At 41.8% G+C, this 19,254-nt stretch overlaps 1 protein-coding gene across 5 annotated transcripts in view; it reads right to left on the reverse strand.

The window, feature by feature from the left end:
• Window positions 1–323: 323 nt before the first annotated feature.
• Window positions 324–19,254, reverse strand: part of LOC115087943 (elongin-A-like) — a 78,216-nt gene continuing 59,285 nt past the window's right edge. For 4 of the 5 annotated variants that reach the window (XM_029595708.1, XM_029595707.1, XM_029595709.1 and 1 more), the window contains 3 exons: window positions 14,510–14,633; window positions 710–837; window positions 324–575 (listed from right to left, as the gene is read on the reverse strand). In XM_029595708.1, coding sequence (XP_029451568.1) covers window positions 514–575; window positions 710–837; window positions 14,510–14,633 — 314 coding nt within the window. In that variant the 3' untranslated portion in view covers window positions 324–513. Of the gene's footprint in view, window positions 576–709; window positions 838–8,577; window positions 8,672–14,509; window positions 14,634–19,254 lie in introns of those variants that run through there. The other variant, XR_003855668.1, reaches the window with a different exon arrangement.

Below are 19,254 nucleotides of genomic sequence, written 5' to 3' on the forward strand. Positions count from 1 at the left end.
CATCCTTCAATTCACTGAATGTGTTAAACCAATAATACAGATCAGCACATGTGCAGAAAGCTGAAGGGTTAATACCATCTCTCATACAAAAACAGATTCAGACTTAACTATGCAATTGAACATGTTTAAATCCATGCAGAAATACTGACCTCTTGTGATTTAATCATAGTGCTTTGTAATGCCAATCTAGGGCTTTCTAACAAAAATGAAAGTATCAAAGCACATGAAGGGCCTTGCTCCATGTTAGTTTCTAATGCGAGAAACGATTTGCTGAGAGGTTTTATCAATCCATGAAAAAGAAAAGATGAAAACAAAAAGCAGAGGCAACTTAACTACCTGGTTTATTTTCAGTCTTAAATCAACATGTACACACATTTCAATGTCTAAGCAGTGATTCTTTGTAAAAATATGTACAATTGAATTGATTTGAAGTTCTTCTTCTGGATTTGTAAAGATATTTAAAGTTAATCAAATACCAATACTAGAGGGGAGAAGGCCATGTCACATTTTAATTTAACGTGGTCCAACCCTGTTCTTGAAAGCTCTCATTGTCTTTGCCATGATTGGGGCAATTTCTGCAAATAAATAAATAAAATAAAATACTTTAATTAGTATGAAGGTGATTGTAAATTAAGTCACCTATGTTTTAAGAACCATCTAATCCACTATTTTTGGAGATTTTCCCTCTTGTTTCAGTAGGTTAACTTACTTTTAATGGTTTTTTTGGCATCCAGGCTTGTCCCATTAGAGTGAGTGCTCGAAGTTGTGGCTGTGCTGTGACTAGTTGAGTTTGAGCAATTCAAAGTGTTGCTTTTCTCTTTTTCCATTTTCTGCAACCTAAAAATATAAACCATGACTTAGGCAGCATCGTACACGTTTTTAGTGCTAGATCGTTTTTAGCAAGAATGTCAAATTATATTATCTCGTTCCTATAGAAAATGGGCAAGAAAATCTACGGCATGCAATGCATAGTGCAAATTAAGGGAAGAAGCATTTCTAACATTTCGTTGTAGTTACTCTTCCTCACAAAGCTATCAGTTTGTGACAGGCAACCACTCTGATGGGGGGTGAGGGGCACCAGCACACCTCAAAGGGTGAGGCGCTAATGCTCTATACCACCACCATATTAGCAGCTCTACCAAACAGTTACCCAGTTGCTGGATTAGAGCTACCTTAAAGAGGAACCCCAGCTGGATGACTGCATCATCCAAGCGAGGACCAGACCCATACCCCCCTCCCCCTACTGCCCAAGGCACTGATTGGCTATTGACAGCACTGCTCCCTCATCCAATCTACTCACTAGACTTACTCCTGGTAAGAATATAGGAGCAGAATCACTAAGATACTCCAGGCACACACACTATAGATATAGATATTTATAGAGAGATGGAAAAAGAAGTATGTATGATGACCTTAATTTAGCTTTAACGTTTTCAAGTTTTCATGATTACTTGAAAAGAATAAATAAAAATACTAGAACTCTTAATTCCTTCTGTACCCAGTATATCACAGTAGAAAAGAGAAGTGCCCTTAGTCTGGCAGAAATAAAATTAGTTACAGAAATCAGAAACATTGGGTACATATCTGTAGCAGGTCCTCCCTCCCCCAATCTGGTGCTTTATCCTCAACTAGGGATGCCATGGGTCTGGGTTTGAATCAGGACGGGGAGGAAGAATTTTCTTCTGGGGCCCTGGACGCAAATCACTCTCTGGCTTACTCACGGCTCACACTGGAGGGGGAAAAAATCTCACCAAGGTGCAATATTGTCCAGAAAGGAGCAAGGAAACAAATTGAGTAGAATAGGCAGAAAATAAGTCTCAACCCAGTGTCCATCCTTTCAGCCCTTGCACTGTAAGCAGCAAGAAAAACTTCGTAAGGAGTCCAGAAGTGGTGTTCAAACATTTATTTTATTTAAAAGTGCTTATATATCACTTGTTTTGAAAACAATCAATACTAAGCAGAGCACCAAAACTGTGCATTGTACCGCACAAACAATTAATAAAATAAAACATAGCATACATCTTTTACTACAAGTTGAAAGGGGTCTGGGCAAAAACTGAAAATCAGCAGATAGCCAAAATAAAAAACGGAGTTTCCTTGGCCATGGTGAACCTTCTCATCACCACCCTCTCTCTTGCACCTTCATTCTCGGCCAATATTTCCTCACTAGCTGGGTGGGACAACCAAAACATGACTTCCAGCATCAGCTAATCTGTTCGAAAAATATCACCAATCCAAATATATCAGAAGTGGATTCCAAACTTCCCAAAACATTGAACTGTAATCAGTTACCCAGCACAGAGGCTCTTTATTCCATTTCTCAAAATCCTCCTAATTTCTCTCCACTCTCGCTTGTCTGGGTGCTTGGGCAAAACGATATCCAATCCCAATCCTCAGAGACCGAAGGCAACCCTTCTCTTCAGACCAAAAAGTCAAAAAATCTCCAGAAGTCAAATACTTCTCTGTTGAGACTCTGGATGAATCTCTCCAAAACAGCTATCCTCTACCTCCTCTCTGCTCCGAGATCAAGAGGTGAAATCCAGTTCCTTCAGCTTCTAGCTCTCTCTCCGCTGAGATCCTGAGAGGGATTACTGGCTCCTTCTCCTGCACCTAACCCTCTGACTATTGAGCATGGTCCAAGAGGTTATATATATATCCCACAGAATCCCATCTCCCAAAAAAGGTGGGGTTCTGGCAAGGGGAGGATTCCAAAATGCAAAACCCCTCTCCCAAGGCCTAATGATGGAAAAATACTGGGGACTGTATTAGTGATGGGTCACATATCTATTAAGCTAATGAATGTTTTACAGTGCAGCGTCATTGCCTGAAGAAAAGGCTGTAGTGGTCCTAGAAGCTTACGTCTTAAAATGTGTATGTTAACTCCGTAAAGGCATCATCTCTACATACATACTACAACTACTTTGTTAGTTTCTCAGGCTGGTCCTGCAGGATCACCCAGCCAGGATATCCTTAAGGAATATGTATATGTATGAGAGTGTTGCATGCACTGCGTCTACTGCATGCAAATTTCAGGTATTTTCTTTGTAGCTATCCTGAAAATCTGTCCTGTAGGACAGAGTTGAGAACCACTGTACTAAAGAATAACTGAAGACTTTGGAGGTTATACATTTTAAAACAATCAAATGGAGTATAGTGCATATGCTTTTGAGAACACGTCCCTGTTTTCTAAAGAGAGGGCTATAGGGCTGAAGGATGTTTTATTTCATTTTAACCCACAACATTCTCTAGATTGGTTTATTACCATTTATCCATGAAATGAAGCTGAAAATCTGTTTCTAAAGGGGCATAAATCTAGCCTTCAGAATATCTGCCTGCATTGGCTTTTATGGTTAGACTTATTTTACTTAAGAAAACCAGACTTCCATGATTCATGAGGACCAGAATGAGATCACTATTATAACTAGAAAGAGGAACAGTAGCACTTTAAATTAATTCCCCACAGCCCAGTTTAGAGAAGTTAGGGGGGGAAGTTATTTCCTATGTTAAATAAGACTTTACACTGTGTACATATTGTAGTGAGGTAATTTACTAGATCAGCTTGAATACAATTTATGTTTTACAAGACTGTCTTGTGCCATCTGTGGTTCACTCTGTTCAGGAATTTCACGCCACACTTAATTGGAGCACTCATTTGATCTGGCGTTGGTAGTCCTAATTAAAGAGTGCATCCTCAATTATAACTAAAAATAGCTACAAAGATCAATCTGTATTCAGACAAAGTAGTGCATTAAGTCTGACTGACACAGAGTGCTGAGCAGGTGGAAGGTAAGTTAGCAGCAGTTGCATGCTAGTGAAGATTACATGTAGACTAAAAGTAGATGTAGCAAGTCACTGTGTTCAGCAACACCTGGTAAACAAAAATAGTCACAAATTCAATTGCATTCCAGTTTTAGAACTATTAGAACCTGCACTCCAGTGAACAGCAAAGATTTCCAAACTTAACCCAGCTCAAAGTTCTCTGAATCCATATAACATAATACTGAAAGGGGATTAAAGACACTTTACCATCTTTACATGTCCTAGTCAACCTATCACTATCTGAGGGCTCAATCCCTGAACCCCTGAAGAAAGCAGTGGTCAAACTCTCTTGAAAAAAAGAACACCTTAGACCCAGCAAATCTCAATTACTTCAGGCCTATCTCATCTCACCCTTCTCTTTAGCTAAAACTTATTGAAAGTAGCATTCTCATTCAACTGACCGATCTCATCAAGTCTCAAATTTTGGACCCCCAGTTTGGATTCCAAAAATCTTTAAGTGCCAAACTGTTAATTTTGTCTCTCATGGACACTTCAAGAAGAGGTATTTACTCAGGCCATAGCTATATCCTGGTGTTAGACATCACAGCAGTATTCGACACCATTGATCACGCCATTCTTATACATCATCTGAGACTGAGGCATTTCCGGAACAGTGCTACAGTGATTTACCTGTCTCATCAATTTCAGCACGTTGAATTTAACAAAAAGGCCTCTCATGGGCCAAATTCACTATAGGACTGCCCCAAGGTTCAGCATTATCAGCCATGCTTTTTAACACGTACCTCTCACACCTTTATGCAAAATATTATCCAGTCTGTGTGATGGATATAAACTGAATGCAGACGACATCCAGTTTTTCCATTTGTGTGCGCCCCTCATGGGCTGAAACAGTTAATCTAGTAAATCTGTGTGTATCCACCATCAAGCAATGACTATTTTTCTGTAATATGTCACTAAATTTATCAAAAACTCAATGGCTGTTGACTCATACACTTGTCAAAAATCCATCACGATTCTAGCACAATACAGACAGACAATCTCATTTTCACTGAACCCTTGTATACACAACCTGGGTGTCTTATTTGACCCTTGTTTATCTTTTCATCTGTTTGTCAAAAACAAAATTAAAGCAGGCTTTTTTAAACTTCGCATGCTTTGTGGCCTTAAACACTTGCTAGAGAAAGCAGACTTCCAAACAGTGGTATAGGCATCCATCCTACCTTTGGCAGATTATTGCAACTCCACTCTTCTTGGTTTTCCTGCAGCAGTGCTTACATCCCTCCAACTACTGCTAAATGCCACAGCACGATTTGTCACCAGCATTAATAAGTGTGAACACAACACTCCAGTGCTCTCCGAATTACTCTGGCTTCCGATTGCAGAACACATTTAAAGTATAAGATTGCAAATATCACATTTAACCTTGTCTCGTCAGATGCTTCACCATGGAACAATGCTCTTTTACAGCTTTACTGTCCCTCCCGTCAGCTTCGATCTGCACAACAAGGCCTTTTAGATGTGCCCTCACCATTGCAAGAGACTTCGTGTTTCCAGAGAGACTGTGCTTTCTCTGTGGCCACCCCAGTCATCTGGAACTTTCTTCCCAAAGCTCTATGTTTAATAGACAGCGCTAAGACCTTTACGACTCTACTAAAAACATAGCTATTCAGACAGGCATTCTATTAAGTCTGCAGAAGGTTCCTGTTTGTGTGTGTTCTGTTGATGCTGTGAATTTTGATCCCGCTTTGTATCATTATGATTGTTTTTATGTACATCGCCCAGGATATGGGTGATTAACAAATTCAAATAAAAGATCTATCTAAAAGAAGGCAATAATGAAGTTAATTTTCTCCCTAACTTTTATTCCCTTTGTAATTCACTTGTATCACAATAACAGCACAGTTGAAAATTTGGGGAGCCAGAGGTGGGGGGAGGAGGAGGAGATAGGTAGTAGTAAAATCATGCAAGACTCAAGAGCATGCATGGTTAGATCAGAATCAGATGTTCATCTACTCAATAAAAGAAAAAGAAACAGGCTACCTAAATAGATTCTGAAATCTTCAAGATTAAATGTTCTGAGCAATCTGAGGAAGAAATTTCCTCAAACAGTATCAAATAAGCATGGAAATCATTGCCTTTCTGAGTCTGAAATCCATGCATCACATTATGAAGTCTACCCAGGAGGGTAGAATCTCAATCTAAAACTAGGGTGAGCAACTTGTGTTTGAGGATGAAAAACAGCTCTCATTTCCAGTGTATTGAACATGGGTCAGTTTAACCATATTTTAAGATTAAAATTTGAGTCATTGTATAAAATCCTCAGATGTCTGGAAGTGAGACCTTGAAACCTGAGAGAAAGGACACTTGTCTGAAGTGTGAAAGTCACTTCTTACTGTTAGATGAAACCATTTTGCATAAGAAATGGTTGGTATTACACCAAAAAGTTAAAATACCTAGATCAGATTGACATTTGTCAGTCTGCCAATTCCCCAAAGCAGCCTCTTTCCTGGTTAGAGCACAGACCTTGGGTAGGGTGTGCTATGAATGTGGGGGATCATACTCTGTCCCAGAGCTAAGTTTAAACCAAGTCCCTTTAACCCTGGTGTGAATTCTCTGAATGGGGGTGGAATACCTCCAAGGCCCAGAGCATAGAGTGAAAGTTTTCACTGTAGATGTTCTCTGATCTTAATTCTGTAATTTACTGGTACCGTGTTTCCCTGAAAATAAGACCTCGTAGAGGTTTTGCCAGATTGCTAAATATAAGACCTCCCCCGAAAGTAAGACCTAGCACATAATTCATGTAAACGATCGAATTAGCTACAGTATTCCCTCCCATACAGTAACACACGCCCCTGCCGTTTTGCCGCGCATTTAACCTGCTAACTTACCGTCTACCCTTACCCCTGCGTTAGAGGCAGGGGTAAGGGTAGGCGGCAAACTTTCCCCCAGCCCCCGCTCACCTGCCCTGGCCACGTCCATGGGTGCTGGTCTCCGGGGCAGCCCCAGTCCTCTCCCCTCCTCCCGAAGCAACGAAAGCGCAAAAAAAGCGAAAAAGCAAAAAAAAAAAAAAGTTGCAAGAGAGGGGAGAGAGGACGGGCAATCCTACGCTCGGGATTGCCAGTCCTCTCCCCTCCTCCCGAAGCAAGGCGCGAAAAGCAGCCTTGCTCCGGGAGGAGGGGAGAGGACTGGCAGTGTACGGTAAAGCAACGAAGTGACTTACTTTTTTCACAGCCCTCCTCCGGAGACAGATCGCGGCTCCCCTGCCTCCCGGCGAAGGTGGATGCCTACACGGGCGAAAGCGGCCCCTGTGCGTGCGATTGGGCCGCTCAATGCGTGACGTCACATGCCGTGATGCCAAACGTCGTATGGGGCGTAGACGCAGCTTGCATTTTTTAAAATTACTGTATAAAGAGCGTCACTCTTCTTTTTCAGTCAATCTGTGATTCTGTGAGCACGCAAGCCCAAAAGGGAAGAGAATGCAAGCTTTGTTTTGTTCAGCAACTGCCCTATATATTGGTGATATAATTGGACATCTAGATTAATAAAATCTCATACAAATTGCTATAAGAAGGAAGGAATCAAATTAATCAGATTAGTCTAAGTTTCCTTTCTTCTGCATTCTCTCAAAGATCAACAAATGAATGGAGAAGAATGGATGGAAATGGACAATGTGCTCAATGTCCCGTTCTCTCAGGATTCAGTAACATCAGTGGTCATTTTCTAGGTTTGAATCAGCAGCAGCCTCCACCTTTCAGTTTCTCCCAATGGAGAAAAGGAAGCAAGTTAAAAATGATCCCAGCAGGCAGAAGTAGTTGAATACAGGCACCGAGGCAGGGACAGCAGGCCCTAGAGGAGCGAGTTCATTTTTTTGTTCAACAATATACCGGTATGTGAATTCTTCTTCATGGAAAAATAAGACATCCCCTGAAAATAAGGCCTAGTGCATCTTTGGTAGCAAAAATTAATATAAGACACTGTCTTATTTTCGGGGAAACAGGGTACAAGAACACAGGCTGAATGTAAAAAAAAATAAAAATGTTGTTTACTGTAGAACTGTGTTAAGTTATACATTGGCACCAGACATTTCCTCACTGAAATATCCATGTTCAGCATAAGATCTAAATTCAGCTTAATCTATGGCTATGTCCCTCAGTATAGTAGGCTCTGAGATATTCTGCATTTCAGGGTATAGAAAGAAAGACTTCCAGCATGAATAGGGTCCCCTAGCTGAATGGTTCTCCAAAGGCTCCCATCTTCTCAGTCCTTTCTCTTCCAGGAACAGAGACGCATGTGTGTATGAGGCGGGGGAGGTGGTCTCCAGATAAAGTTCTACTTTCAGCTCTCTTCTCAGATGATAACTGGTTCTTTACGGCTGAAAGTCTCAAAGTCAGTAGCCGGGGGGGAACTTCCCACACACACTTTTGGGGAGAAAGGAGGACAAGAAATTTCCTTCCCACCCTCCACCCAAAAAAAAAAAAAGACCAATCACAAACTCTCCATAAATCTCAAGTCACACAGAGATGTCACTCCAACCACAGGATGTAAATTGGAAAATTGGGTTCTCTTCCTAGCCTTTCCTAGGACAGGGGTGTTTCCCATCCTCAACAGTACTAAAGGAATCAGAAAAAAATCAGGAGGAAAAAAAAAAAAAAAAATCACACACACTTCAAAATCCAAAAACTGAGACACTCACCAGCACAGGGTGTGGACCAGCAATATGTATTTTTACTTTCTATTTAATCAGGGGCGAGAGGTGCAGCCAAAGAGAAATAGGGGAAGAAAGAAAGAGATCCTTACCTTTACACAGAAACAGGAAGCAAATACACACACAAGGCAGAATGGAAGCTGTAGAAGTTCAAAACAGTTCAGTACTAGCTAACTCGATACAGTCCTATAGAGAGACATAAAATGTGTTTCCTAAGTCAAGTTAGCTTCCATATGAACCAAGTCACCTTGACATTTTGAACCACGAAGAATAAGCTATCATCTCCAGTTCAGAGGAGGTTTTAACAAATATTTAGGAACCTGGATCTAGCTATTAAAATAATATTCCTGGGCTCGGTACATAAATTTAGGTTAAAAAAAAAAAAAAAAAAAAAAAGTGGGACACAGGACCAGATGCAGGGACAAGTCAGGGGCACAAATTAAGGTGCTCAGCACAGATTTCTAATGTTGGGTGTCCAACTTGGGCCAGTGAATAGCAAGTCTCACTTTTATTGTCTATAATCATCTGTCTATAGATGCCTAACTTAGGTATCGAAATTTGAGTGCTCAGTGCTCCTTCAATTTCAAATCTGATATTGTCACTTCATATGTGATGAATAATTGTACTGAAGAAGGCAGATAGTGTCAGATCAGAGCTGCTCAATTTGCATATTTTAGTCATCCCTCTTAAAAAAAAAAAAAAAAATCCATCTTTTCTGACGAGCCGACTACTCCAGCCCTAGAGTTTAAGTACTGCAAGAATGATTCTTCGTTGCATTTCCATGTTTTACTGGTACTTTCCTCTTCACCAGTTTCTTCAAGTTACAGTCTAACCTGGGAGATCTGCTGTATAGCATGTACAAGAGAAGTAGCATTTCACTTCGTGTGTGGTGCCCCCTCAGTCAGCTACTAGATAGCCCTAGATCCCTGTTTAGAAACAGCATCTCTGTGAGCCTTCCATCCCCATCAGCCCCTCCCAATCTGGAAGGCTGGAATTGGTTGCCTGTGCCCATTTAGTGAAGCCATTTTAATATTCTGTGTGGTCAGTTTTATATAGCCTCAGTGCAGTGATGATGTCCCTTTTCTACACCCTGGTTAGCATCCCAGACTTACCATGCTTCTTATTTTTGAAGAGAAGAGAACTCATCGTGCATTCCCTGCCAGAGGGTCCCTCTACTATTAGTTACAGGGAGATAGATTTTTGGGTTGGATTCCCTTTGGGGACTGTCATTCAGAGGACTGAAGACCCATGAGCTCCACTCTGCTTCTCAGTGGGCAAGACTGGTGACAGCACCTTATGAGTTAAGTTTTGATGACTGATGCAACTAGATTTTTGAGTTAAGAAAGTCTTTTGGATATTATTTGTGGGGAGCTTTTAGATTCAGTCCTCCACATGGGGATCCAGGGTTTAGACAGCCCGATTCCCATGTTTTAGAGACTTTTCCTGCAAGACAAGTCACAAATAGCAAAACCAAGAAGTAAGGAACAAGATCTATGGCGTTTCCACACCGGATCTCCATGCCATGGGACCAGGACAGGTTGGGTGGTGTCTGATTAAACTAGACTCAGGAAGGACTTTTTGTGTTTGAGAGGATCCCCCCACCCCCAATAGGATTCCAGTTTGGCCACTGGGAAAGCTTTGTGCACTTTTATCTCTGGTATCTGGGCAAAGTTTCCCCATGATGATTTTAAAGGTCATCTACCCAGAAGAAGAAAGTTACCTCTAAATCAAGCAGCTATAATTTCACCTTTATGGAAAAATGTAATGGTTAAAGAATCAGTACACATAGTGCTTAGTTAAAGAGTTGATAACACCTAGTGCATTGTCCTGCCTGGTTTGTCCCAGTATCTCACCCCTTGAGATGCCGCATCTAACAGAACCCAAGGAGAAATGCACCACCGCCTGGGCCATAAGAGCTTTCCCCCACAAAAGGATTTCACCCTTGAGATAGAGAAAGTAAAGTTATATGAGAAGTGCTAACTGGAGCAGTCCTGAAGAATAAATAACCTTCCCAAAGTAAGGGTTACCTCGAACATATTTTGATGCAAGTGTGTTTTAGTTTAACACTGAGCAAGCAAAACTTTAAAAATTTTTATTTATTTATTTTTTTAAACTACGTCCTCAAAATAACCATGTTATGTTATAATAAATATAAAAGCTGTCAAATACAAATATAAAACCTCAAAAAATGTACAACTACATAAGAAATTCCTATCACAACTTTACAGTAATTGCTAATATTTAATCATTCAATAATTTATACAAAAGGCAGGTCAATTCAATCAAGAAAGCCTGAAGCTTAGTGAGTTTATTCAAACAGCCATGCCTTTAGGTGCCAACAAAAGCAAATAATTGGTAATGACACTTGTTAGACAATTTGTTCCACAAATTCAGAGCCACACAGGAACATTCTACTGCCTTCTTTGTAATAACTTAAGCTCCTTTTCAAAAAACTGTCTCCCAGAGGCTCCATGTTTGGAACAAGACAGGCTTATACAGGATATGTCTGGCCTCAGTGGTGGTATTTGCAGCCAAGGAGGCAGAGGATCTCAGTGGAGATATGCCCCAGTAGTAGTGTTTGTGAAAAACCATGAACACCGTAGCCTGACACTTCCAGCTGTAGCATCCCATGCTCCACCATATCCACTCAGGCCTAACATATCCTGCAAAAGCCTGTCTTGTGCCAGCCATGAGCACCATGGCCTGACACTTCCAGCTGCAGCATCCGATGCTCCATATCCACCAAGGCCTGAAGTATCCTGCATAAGCTTGTTGCTAAGGGCTAGGCAGGCAGAAGGGATAAATTGTGTTGGCCCTGATGATATTGCTAAAGAAATGGCAGGAGAAACCAAGGTGTGTGTGACCCAACTGGCAGCGTTGGAGACACAGCAGGACTCAGCATGTCATGTGTTCCAGCCCTGACTCTGGCATATCAGGCCTGGGACAGCAGCAGCAGTGTGGTTGTTGAAGTGTGACCCAACTGGTAGTGTTGGGGACTCAGATGCAGTCACCATTGCTGGTATTTGATGCACAGCAGGCAGACAGATTAGCTACAAGACCTTCAAATTCCTTTTATCCGTATTGCCACTCACATTGCAAATCTGAAATCCAAGCAAAGGCATATTAGTTTTCAGGAGCACCAGCTTCTCCATCAAGGGTGGTGACAGTCTGGAGCAATGAGGGCTTACAATATCCTCTGTCATGGGAAACACTCTTTTGCTGGGGACATTCCTTGGTGGGCAAGAGAATGCTAGGTCTGGCCAGATGCTGGACTTGTGGGACCAACATGCCAAGCACATCTGTGTCCATGTCCCATGGCCTCTGCGAGATAGCATATCACCAAGATTCGAGCTGCTGTCTGACATGTCCTTCTTCCCAGCTGCTTTTGCAAACGCCTGGTACAGACATGAGGATGGTTTGTTTTACTGAGCACGAGGGAGTGTTAGATGGTGATGACATGGTGCTGCTCTGTCTTGCACTACTGTCTGGCCTGAGCAATGATGGTGTTTCTTCCTGTGCAACATCCCTCCTCCAATTCAACCTCTGGTGCTCTAGTTGACAGGCCTCCTCGGTCAGCAAGTTCTTCATGTGTATCAGCTTCTTGGCAAGTCTCCCTTTCACAGTATGGATCACATACCGTAGTGAGTATCTCTCTGGGGTTTGTAGCCGGAGGTTCTAGTTTCTGTTACCTGCTTTTCCAAGGACACCAAAACAGTGCAGCACCTTAGCTCTCATTCTCTCTTCCTGTTGAAAGCCCTCCAGTTTTTCTAACTGAATGTTTCCTTCTCCCCCAGATACTGCCTTTACCATATTAGAGCCATTGTCTGTGATAAAGAACCCTGCATTAAGACCTTCTGGCTCTGATCCAGCTGCCAGCCCTCCAGCATTTGTCTAATAGTTGCTAAAATATTGGCAGAGGCATGGGCATAGCTTGCCAGGTGAGTGTGCAACAAATCCCACCTATGTCCTGTTGCTCCGGCCCCCGTGGAGCTGCTGCCTGCCCCTACCTCCGTCAGGTCCCAGCATGTTCTGTCAGAGAGAGAGGAAGGCATTTGTTGTCGGTAGGGAAATGCATACTGTCCCCTGTGCCTTCACCAACAGCACCTGAAGGAGACTACATCAATGCTTGTATAAAATTGGGGGATGACCTTCCTGTTGAAAGTGGTCCTGGAGGGCACTTTATAGTTTGGCGCTAAGAGCTGCAGCAAATGACTTGAGACCCATGTTCTCCACTACCTGCAGGGGCTGATCATCTAAAGCGATTATCTCACCAATAGTCCTAATCACAGTTTTGGATGCTGCCTGCCTCTTTCCCCATTGACTGTGCCATCGAACACCACCCCATTTCCCCCATTGTGGGCTGTTGCTTCTGGCCTGCCACCTGACTGGTAGTAGGAGCTAAAGGCTTGGAAGCAACTTGAACACTCATCCCCTTTTCAAATAGTGCCCCCTGCCTACTGTTACTACCATTCCCAGGTGCATATTGAAGGAGATGCTGCTTCATCCCAGAATTACTTGCCTCCCTCAGCTGATGTCCTTCATGCAATATTTACAACACGTAAAGCGTGGGTCCTCCCTGATTTGAAAATGGCTCCAGATCACAGCTTTCTTTTGTGATCTCTTGCCTCTGTCTGCGTCCTTGGGGATGGATGATGTTGAAGACAGACGGAGCCTGAGAAACTAGGGCATAGGATTCACTCATCCTCTTCCTGCACTGTGGCCTGCTCTCCCTCGCCAACATCAGCTCCTATCTCTCTCCCAGGGGCGGTTTCACGCTGACGACTGGCCCGGGGATTCGCCACCCCAGCCGGCTCCGGAGATACCACGTGGTCTGCCGAGCGCAGTTCTGTCACAGCCGCACTCGGCAGACCACGTAACTAGAGCGACTGGCCCACCGGGGGATGCCTGATCCCCCGGTGGGCCAATCCGCCCCTGCTTCTCTCCCCTCAATCATTAAAGTGGAGGCTTAAAGAGTGCTCAATCCTCCAAATTCAGGGTCTTTCGCTAACAGCTCTCCCATCTCTGATTCAGGAAATCCTTTAAAGGGGAGATTATTCAAACTCATGCAGAAGATGACATAATTGCTTTTGCTATCTTTGCTGTACTAATGGTCGATTGTGCTAGCAGTGCTTTAGGTTAGGTTTTACCACTTGCAGTACAGCTTTCCACAGGCACTGGTGATGGTTGTACCTTAAGGCTACTTGCCCTTTCCCTCTTCTCTGACACAACAGGCTCTGGCTGAGATTCAGCTGATGCTGCCATATCCTCCTCCCCAAATTTCAATTTCTTGTGGCCTGCCTGCCCTGCTGATGTTTTGGATTAAAAGCCAATCCCTCTATTTTGGTTGGGGGACTCACTGTTGTCTTATAAAAGAATCCTTTCCCCAACTATGGCTTCCCACGGCCTCTTCCTTTGCCTGACATGATGCAATTTTTATCAGGTGCTGTACCAGCCTACTGTGATTTAAAAGATTGGATTGGACACTGACTAAACTGAATGATCACTGTGTGCAAAGTTCAAACAGAAAGCATGCACTATAGTGCTATTTTAGTAACTTGAAATTTCTCTGACTACTAGTGCACTGCATTGCGCACACACTCACAAAAAGCAAATGGTACATAATGTTGTAATACGTGCATGAATACATAGTACAATCTTACACTAGTAAAATGCAGTAACTAAATTAATCCACAAAGTGGCTGGCTGTAGCCATGGTGGTGACTGGCACAGACTTTCTTTGTAGATATGGCTCTGGTACACACCCACACCGACGGAGAGCGTAGAAAAATCTATCTAGTGCAAAGACACTTACCTGTGTAGTTTATTTTCAGAGAGAAATCAGCTGGACAGTTTTGCATTGAGATTTAGGTATAGGATGTGTGAGCACAGGAATATCTGCACTCTTGCAACTAACCAGAAATTGCCCTCTATCTTCTCAATATCCTGTACTATTCTTGAGAATACATATCATTAAATAGGGAGAGTTATTAAGAGAAAAAAAACAAAAAACAAAGACACACTTACCTGTTCTTGTCTAGAGGATGAGACTGAGCAATGGGCCCTGCTGTCCCATAAATCTCTTGCTGTCGACGAACATTTCTAGGAGGTTTGGCTACACTGTGTATATAAGCCAATTTTACCTGACGCCCTATGGTAAAAACAAGGGAAATAGGACTTCTCAACAAGAGAGGAAAATAAAAGAAATGTGTGCAAATGCACTTTATCAAAATAAGGAATCTGGTGTCTAGGATCATCACAATTCAAGGATGACCTTATTAGATTTGATTTTTCTTCACTGCAGAGTATAGCACCCTGGGTAGCTAGTGCCACTTGGTTACTTGCTCAACAGCAGAAATACTGCAGTTATGAGCATTTTGGCTTGTACTTTTACTGTCTTAATAGTTCTCCATTTACATGGGCCCCAATATAATAAGAATCCTGCTGCCCCTCCCAGCTCCCATTTTGGATTGGTTTGAAAATTCACTGTATAGACACCCCCCCCCCCCCCCCAGACTAGGGCTAGCCAACTCTGGTCCTCTAGAGCCACAAGCAAGACTGGTTTTCAGGATATCCACATTCAATATGCAAGAGAGATATATATCCACATGCAATGGACTTAGTGCATGCAAAACTTTCATGCATATTTGTTATGGATATCCTGAAAACCAGGCCTGTTTGTGGCTCTTGAGGACCAGTGTTGGCCAACCCTGTACTAAACTATAGCTCAGCACAAACTCTACAATATCATAACAAATAGATCTTAAATACAAAATATATTTCATTTAGATTTATATATTGCCCATCCAATAGAGCCAAGGTTAATTTATAACAATTAAAAGAAGCCAATATCACATTCAGCAAACAAAATATAGAAGTTTAAAGATTAAAACCCAGCAAACCACATCCAAACAAATTACAGCAGCATATTTCCAATAAAATTAAGGCATAATAGTCTATGCTAATTACAAAAGAATATTGAGATCAGTTCAGACCAATGCATATGATCACAAATCTAAGGCTTTACACCACAAAAAGGCCAAAACGGTCCAGCCCAGTTTTCCAGCAGATAAAGCCCCCATACTAGTTTGGTCATTGTATTTGTCACTGAAAATAGATGTTCATCATTCATGACTTTAGGCAGTTAAACCATTGGTAATCTAATAATCTTATAGGGGGAAAAAGGTGACATTCTGAGTAAGCAATGAAAAAAAAAAAAGCCTCCTGAGTTTGTATTTTACTGCTCAAACTGTTGTGATTTTTGCTTTTCCTGCTTTCTCACAACTTTGTAAGAATTCCTAGGAAAAAAAAAAATCCTGCTCCTCGCTGAAATTGTTCCGCTAGAAAAGTGTTTCCCAACCAGTGTGCCATAACACACTGGTGTGCCTTCGGACTTTATCAGGTGTGCAACAGGAAAAAGATCATCACTCCCTAGCTACAGCAAGCCCTGAGAGTAGGAATTAATGGGCAGTATGCAAAGCATGATAGCCAGGCCCCACTTTGCTCACCACATAGTGTCTCCTCATCGTCTCCCTCCTGAACGTCTCTTTGAATCCTTCCACCATCTCTTATCCCTAGGCTGAGTGAGACAGGGAGACCATGCATCTAGTACTAGACAGGATTCATTCTAGGAGCAGCAGCCCAATGGAGGATCTCTGGCAGTCACATACATCAGTTAAGGTAATTAACTGATCCATCTGCCCGTGCCACACAGACCTCCCACACTTCCATGTAGAGGAAATTGGCCCATTGTGACAAGTTCATGTGTACTCCACCCCCTCTCTCCCTTTGTTTTGTTTTTTGAGGAGCTTTCAGTGCTTCCCCCAGCATTTCCTTTGATCATACAAGTACTCTCCAAGTCCTCACTGCCTACCCCATAAAGGTTGGTGTGCCATACAATTTTTTTTTATTTTATTTATTTATAATATAGATGTGCCTTGGGCTTGAAAAGGTTGGAAATAACTGTGCTTTAAGTTTCTCAGCTACAGAACCCCCGATAACTCCTAAAGAGAACTCTCTCTCTTTTTACCTAGAGCAAGCACTTGTATCCTCTACTCCTGCTCATTACAGATTAAGTTTCTAGCTCTCATAGTACCTTTCAAAGAGGACAAAAAAAGGTTTATCTATTCCTTTTTGCCCTCTGTGAGCCTCTCCTACTTTACATACTGGACTAGACCATTTCAGCCTTTTTACAAAGGACATTGGAGCACACAATCTTTCGGTCTAAATGACACAATTAACTTCTATTACTAGTGGCCCTTACATGTTTACTAAATGGGTAAGTAAACCTACACTGAAGAGGGGGAGATACCAGACCTGGGGCTTACAAGTCATGGGAGAGGCGGGGGGGGAGTGTTTCTCTTTTGTACAGGATAGTTTGAGATCTAGTGATCACTGGATGATATGATTCAGTATTAGAATGCAGGGGTGGTGAACGTTCATTCAAAAGGCACAGGGCTGGTACTTTCATTAGAAAAAGTGAATAGTCTAGAAGGGCAACTGTTGGGAAGGGTTGGCAAAAACTGCCAGCTTCCAGTTGTGGCAGAGCCTATCGCATATGCCTGAAGGTGTTGGAGAAAAGCCTGGCATGCCACTGGCACAGCCCATCCCACTGGTTGCCGAAGTGAGTATGTATTGTGTGTTAGAGAGAGCAAGTAAGAGGGAGCATGGGTGAGTGAACAAGAGAATGAATGTGTGTTAGTGTTGAGATAGTTAAAAAAAAAAAAAAAAAGAGTTACAAATGTAAAGTTAACATATACGCGCATAAGCAACTTGAACTTGTTGGGATCATCAATCCTAAGAATGTAAAAGAGAGGGAAGGTTCTTATGTGACATTCCTGTCTTTTAACCAGTTACCAATCCCCAGTAGGCCATGGCCTCCTATTCCATGACTAATTTCTTGAGGCATTTTGTCAAATCCCTTCTGAAAATCCCATCTACTACATCAACTGGATAACCTTTATCTATGTTTATTTGTACTGTCAAAAAAAGTTAATGGATTTGTAAGGCAAGACTTCCCTTTCTTAAAACCATGTTGATTCTTCCCCATTAAGTAATTTAATTTATTTAAAATTTATATACAGTCTAGCAATAAAATATTGATCAAAACGGTGTACAATGTACATAAAACAAAAATAAAAAGATATAATTTCATGATTGTATTAAAATTATTAAAACAAATATTTTAAAATAAAAGTTATCTAACTTTAAAAACAAGAAATAAGAAAAGAAAGACAATTCAAATTGAATGGGGAGTACATGATGAAGAATGCTGTGTATAATGTGGTTAGGAGAGATTTGTATCTGGGGTGACAAATGCTTTTGTAAAGAGAGAGGGCTGAATTTTCAAAAGGTTACGCGCACCGGGCCTATTTTCAAAAGGCCCGGCGACGCACGTAAGCTCCGGGGAGGCGGCGGGGTCAGGCTCCCAGCACCGTGGCCATATTTGCCACCGTGCTTGGGATGGCGCGCCGGCACTCGGCCAGCGCACGCAACTTACTTCAGCCCAAGGGCTGAAGTAAATTGTGAAATAAAAAAAAGAAGAAAACGGTGGGGGAGGTAGGGGGAAGGGAAGGGAACAGGGGAAGGCTGCATGGCTCAGTGTGCGCAAGGTGCACAATTGTGCACGCCAATCCTGGATTTTATAACTAGCGGCGCGTGCAAGTTATAAAATCAGGTGTACATGTGCGCGCGCCGGGTAGCATGTGCACACGTACACCCGCGCACACCATTTTAAAATCTACCCCATAGGTTTTTAGTGATTTCTTAAATTCTTTTGGATTTGAGAGTTGACGAAGGGGAGTAGGTAATGAGTTCCATAGTTGCGGACCAGCTACTAGGAATGCTTTTTGTCTTGTGATGTTTAGACGTGCTAAGTGTATCGATGGAATGTCTAGTACGTTTTTGTTCAAAGATCTTAAGTATCTGGATGGTTTGTAGATTCAAAGGATAGTGCAAAGCCAGATGGAGGATGGATTATGTAGTAAGGAGTGCACAATGAACAGGATTTTATATAGTATTCTAAATTTAATAGGCAGCTAATGCAGAGTAAGTAAGGTGGGGGGAGGTGTGATTTTTAATAGATGAACCAGTTAGGATACAGGCAGCTGAATTTTGAATTATTTATTGGTATGGCCAATAATTTTGCTTTTAAGACTAGCTTCTACCATTTTGCCTTACAATGATGTCAGGCTCACCAGTCTATAGTTTTTTGGGTCACCTCTGGAGTCCTTTAAGTATCATTACATTAACCACCTTCCATTCTTCAGGTATAGTGGCTGATTTCATATTGGAGTTCTTTCAGAAACTGTCTAGTATTAGAAGTTTGTTACTCTTTATTACTTCCTTCATTATCAGAAATTACACTTCAATCATCCCCATCAAGAAGAATGTTTCCAGTGTGGGTATGTTCCCAACATTCTTTTCAGTAAAAGACCTAGCAAAGTATTCAATTTTTCTGTTTCATTGTCCTCTCTGAACATGCCTTTTACCTTTCAGTTGTCTAGCAGCCAAACTGATCTCTCACTGGCTTTTTGCTTCAAATATGCTTGACAGTTTATATTAGTTTTTGCCTCTCTGGCAAACTTCTCAAAATTCTCTTGGCTTTACTACTGTTTTACATCTAAATTTGTCAGTACTTATGATCTTGCCTATTTTCTTCAATTGGGTCTCTTTCCATTTTTTTCTAATGATGCCTTTTTTGCTTTAACTGCCTCTTTTAGCTCATTATACTATGCTAGCAGTTGTTTGGTCTGACTTTTAATGTATGGGAT

This window comes from Rhinatrema bivittatum, chromosome 3 (assembly GCF_901001135.1).
Source record: "Rhinatrema bivittatum chromosome 3, aRhiBiv1.1, whole genome shotgun sequence".
In the NCBI taxonomy this organism is placed as follows: Eukaryota; Metazoa; Chordata; class Amphibia; order Gymnophiona; family Rhinatrematidae; genus Rhinatrema; species Rhinatrema bivittatum.